General features: G+C 50.5%; 1 protein-coding gene across 1 annotated transcript; it reads left to right on the top strand.

Annotated features, from left to right (window-relative positions):
- Positions 1-2,906: 2,906 nt before the first annotated feature.
- On the top strand, positions 2,907-3,584 carry LOC135806043 (uncharacterized). Its single transcript, XM_065320182.1, has one exon. The coding sequence runs from the start codon at positions 2,907-2,909 to the stop codon at positions 3,582-3,584; it is 678 nt and encodes a 225-aa protein (XP_065176254.1).
- Positions 3,585-3,838: the final 254 nt, after the last annotated feature.

The raw sequence follows: 3,838 nt of genomic DNA, 5'->3' as shown, positions 1-3,838 counted from the left end.
GTGGTGGTGACTTTGGTGGTTTTGTCTTTTTTTGGTCTGCTTTGCTGTGGTCTTTGAAGCAGGGAGTAGTACAATATTACTCCCTGCTTTGAAGCGCGATACGCGCGGTCGTCACTGAAGTGATATCACCAGTGCCACCAGGGCCGGCTAGGGAGTCGTAAAATACGACTCCCTGGATATCACACTGGTCACGATCGTACGATCGCGTTATCGTACGATCATGCAGTGATGCTTTTACACTGATTTTTGCGCTTTTGGGCCCAAATAAGTCTCGATGACGGCAAAATAATTGTCGACTGAATACGGAAGTGAACGAATTATTTGAGATCGAAAATGTCGAACCACCTTCATCACGAGCATGCAACCGTTTGTGGCCAATGTTTGTGAAATTGGAGCTTGTTATGGTATGAGTCGGCAGGGAATTTTTTATGGCGATCGGGAAACGTTTTTCACATCGAAATCAGTGGTTACCCTTTTTAATGAGATCTTCAAACAACGAATTTTCTACGTCGAAATGAAGTTGGAGCACCATCGAGTTTGAATATTCCGATTTCCTTGGTGGGCAAAGGTAAGGATAATTAACTACTAGACATAAAGATCTCACCTGTTCACGCCCTTTATAGTCCAACTTCGACCTTCAAAGTGATCGTACTCAAGCAACACAAACCATACATACTGTATACATAAACCTTTTTCAATTCAGCGAGCATGACAACACGCAAATGCATAGCAATGTATATATTGTGCCTGTATGTGTTACTCTGTGTGTGTGTGTGTGTGTGTGTGTGTGCGTGTGTGCGTGTATGATTGTATATGTATGCGTGTGTTTGTCTGTGTGCCTCTGTGTGTCTGGGCATGTCATTAATGCTGTATTCAACAACCGAAAGAATGAGCAGAAAGTTGCCGTTGTACGCACGCCTGTGTGTAGTACGTGTATGTGTACTGCAGTCGCTGTCTAGTGCGTACTGTAAAAGCAGACACTTTCCGTGGTGTGCTATTTTCGGTAACTTTGGTGCCGACAATTTTTACCGGAAATTTCGTTACTACCGGTACTGTATACATGTAGTACTAGCCCACTTACCTGGAAAACGGGTTTTACCGAAAATTTCCCTCCACCGAACCGCCGATTTTGGAGAACACCGAAAATATTACACCACCGAAAATTTCTGCTTTTACAGTAATGCCTTGATTTGGATATTGTTCCTGGGCTGTCTGTTCCAGTCGTCATTGGGCAGAGCCGGTTTGCGCGTGACACATACGTCTATTGCCACCGCCCTTGCCTGGGCTGCATTTGAGGGTAACATTGTCACGGTCATGGCCTTGGTCACAATTTTTGCTACATGCGATGTGGACCACGCAACTCTGACACCGATTGGGCTTCTAAAGCCAGGACAAAACGCATGCCGTTTCAGAGTTATGGTCTCATGTTGTGTGTGTGTGTGTGTGTGTGTGTGTGTGTGTGTTTGTGTGTGCATGTGTGTACATTCAATCAGCTGTGTGGTGGATACCAGGCTAAAAATAGTGGCGGTCAATTCATCAGCCTTACAAGCTGTTGAATGGTGTAATCCCAGCACAAGTTGCCATATCTAACATAGCTTTATTAAAATCGGTTGTGGCAACAAACGCGATTAGGCCGGCTGCAGGGACGCCGTAATGTCGCACTTGCCCCAGCACCATTCAAACAATTCCCTTTGGCAGTTCACGGCACGAACTTCAACAAAGCCCCGTGAATGCGTACCAGGGGAAGGCTAGACAGCATGTCTCTAGACATCAATCGGCATCGTATGAAAAGCCAGTCAATAGCACTAAAGAGCGAAAGCCTTTGTCACGGTTCGGTTTCACTCGCGCACCGGGCCCGAGCTGGCAGCACAAACAAACGCCGGACGCGAGCTGGCAGCACAAACAAACGCCGTACTCACACGAGACCGTTGGCCAACGGATGGCCACAGCCATCAAAAACAGGATCAAACCCATCCACGGCTCTTTCTCTTGCTAGCTGTGCTGCTGCGTGCATCCAACTGTTTTGCACTTTCTGGCAGTAGCAATGTTCTTCCAAGCAATTCTGTATACTCAACCAGTACGCATAGTGTGAATACTACAGTGAATACTAAGTACAGTGTTCGTACACAGGCTAATCCACACTCTTTCAGAAAGCCTCCAGTGTCAATGGCAGCGCCCCAGTCATGTATCCAGTGGCAGGCACCGCCTATGAGCACAATGTCAATGGCTTCTACAGGTACTAATGTATATGGGCATACCGACCAACCACAGATGTCTTCCGGGTACATGCAACAGCCAAGGGTTATGCAACACCATCCAATATTGGAAATCAAATGTATGCAACAGGGCTACCTCAAATGCAACAAAACCAGGCTCGTGCAGAGCCATGAAAGCAGCTACAACGAGTTGGCATACCGATATTCAGCGGTGACAAACGTACGTTTGAGTCATTCCGAGAAGCTTTCATGGCATGTGTAGATAGTGCACCCGCCACCCCTCAGTACAAGCTGTTGCGAATGAGGCAGTATTTGGCAGGAGAAGCACTGACAGCCATCGAGCGATTTGGCTACTCACCATCAGCCTATGACGCAGCTAAGAAGTTGCTAGAGCGCAAGTATGGCGGTGAGCGTCGCCGTGTGGCTTTGCATATTGAACGCGCACAGCCACTTGACCACATCGATGGGTCTGCAACCAGTGGTACCTCCACGTGCACAGCCAACACTCCCAACAGTAGCAGCAGCAACAGCAGCACAGCGGGTTGGTCGAGTCTCTGTTGATGTTGTGGTGCCTGAGCGCCACATGCGCGACAGCCTGGAAACGACTGCACCAATTCTGCAAACTAGTCGGCACCAAGGTGATTACAGACACCATCATGCTGGCGTTTGTAGCCTACCTGGCACGTCAACATGCCGCGTCAACCGTCCGCTTGTATGTGTCGGCGAACCGGGCAATTGCCAAAGAAAACGGCAAAGATCTCTCTTCGCGAAGAGTGGACCTCGCAGTTAAAGGAGTGGCACGCGCACAGGCCAACCGAACTAAGAGCGCCAGCAAGCCAATCCTCCGGCCCCACATGGCTGCGCAACGCCCTGATTAGGTCTAATCTCAACGCTACCGACCGAGCCATGGCATGGGCAGCCATTTGCCTGGGCTTCTTCGCCTGTCTCCGGGCAAGCGAATACACTTCCACAACCGCCACAACCATGTCAGACGGGGGCCTCCGAACAAATGACCTCTCCATCACGCCGCAGGCCATACAGGTCACAATCAAGAAGTCCAAGACCGACCAACTCGGCAAGGGTCACTCCGTCCGGCTCACAACCACTAACTCAACGGTTTGCCCGGTCAGAGCCATGCATACCTATCTCTCCAGACGCCCCAACCTGCCCAATAGACCACTGGTCATCGAAAGCTGTGGCAATTTCCTGGCTGCACAAAGACTCACACGTCTAATCCGTCAGCTCTTGAGCAGCCCAGGGTACCCACCGAACCAGTATCCACTGCGAGGCCTCAGAGCCGGACCCGCAACCACAGGAGCATTGAGCGGCTTCACCGAATCCGAGATCATGAAACTCGGCAGATGGTGAAGTGCCTGCTGCAAGCACTATGTCCGCTGTGGAAAGTAACTGTTCACCGTCCGCAAGCGCGCACAGCCACATACACGCACCCGCATACACATACACACGCACGCGCACACCCACATGCATGCACACACGCATGCGTACGCGCACCCGCACTCTGACACCGTGCAAGCATGCACGCATGCACACACGCTGCGCACCCACTGGTACGCCCACTCGCGGACGCACGCACTCACGTTCTAGCACTGACTGTGCACGCA

Source organism: Sycon ciliatum, chromosome 1 (genome assembly GCF_964019385.1).
Source record: "Sycon ciliatum chromosome 1, ocSycCili1.1, whole genome shotgun sequence".
NCBI classification, from domain to species: Eukaryota; Metazoa; Porifera; class Calcarea; order Leucosolenida; family Sycettidae; genus Sycon; species Sycon ciliatum.
This window is presented reverse-complemented; position numbering and strand designations above follow the sequence as displayed.

Coding starts and splice junctions, on each gene's coding strand:
- LOC135806043 (XM_065320182.1), top strand. CDS start 2,907: ATGCCGCGTCAACCGTCCGCTTGTATGTGTCGGCGAACCGGGCAATTG.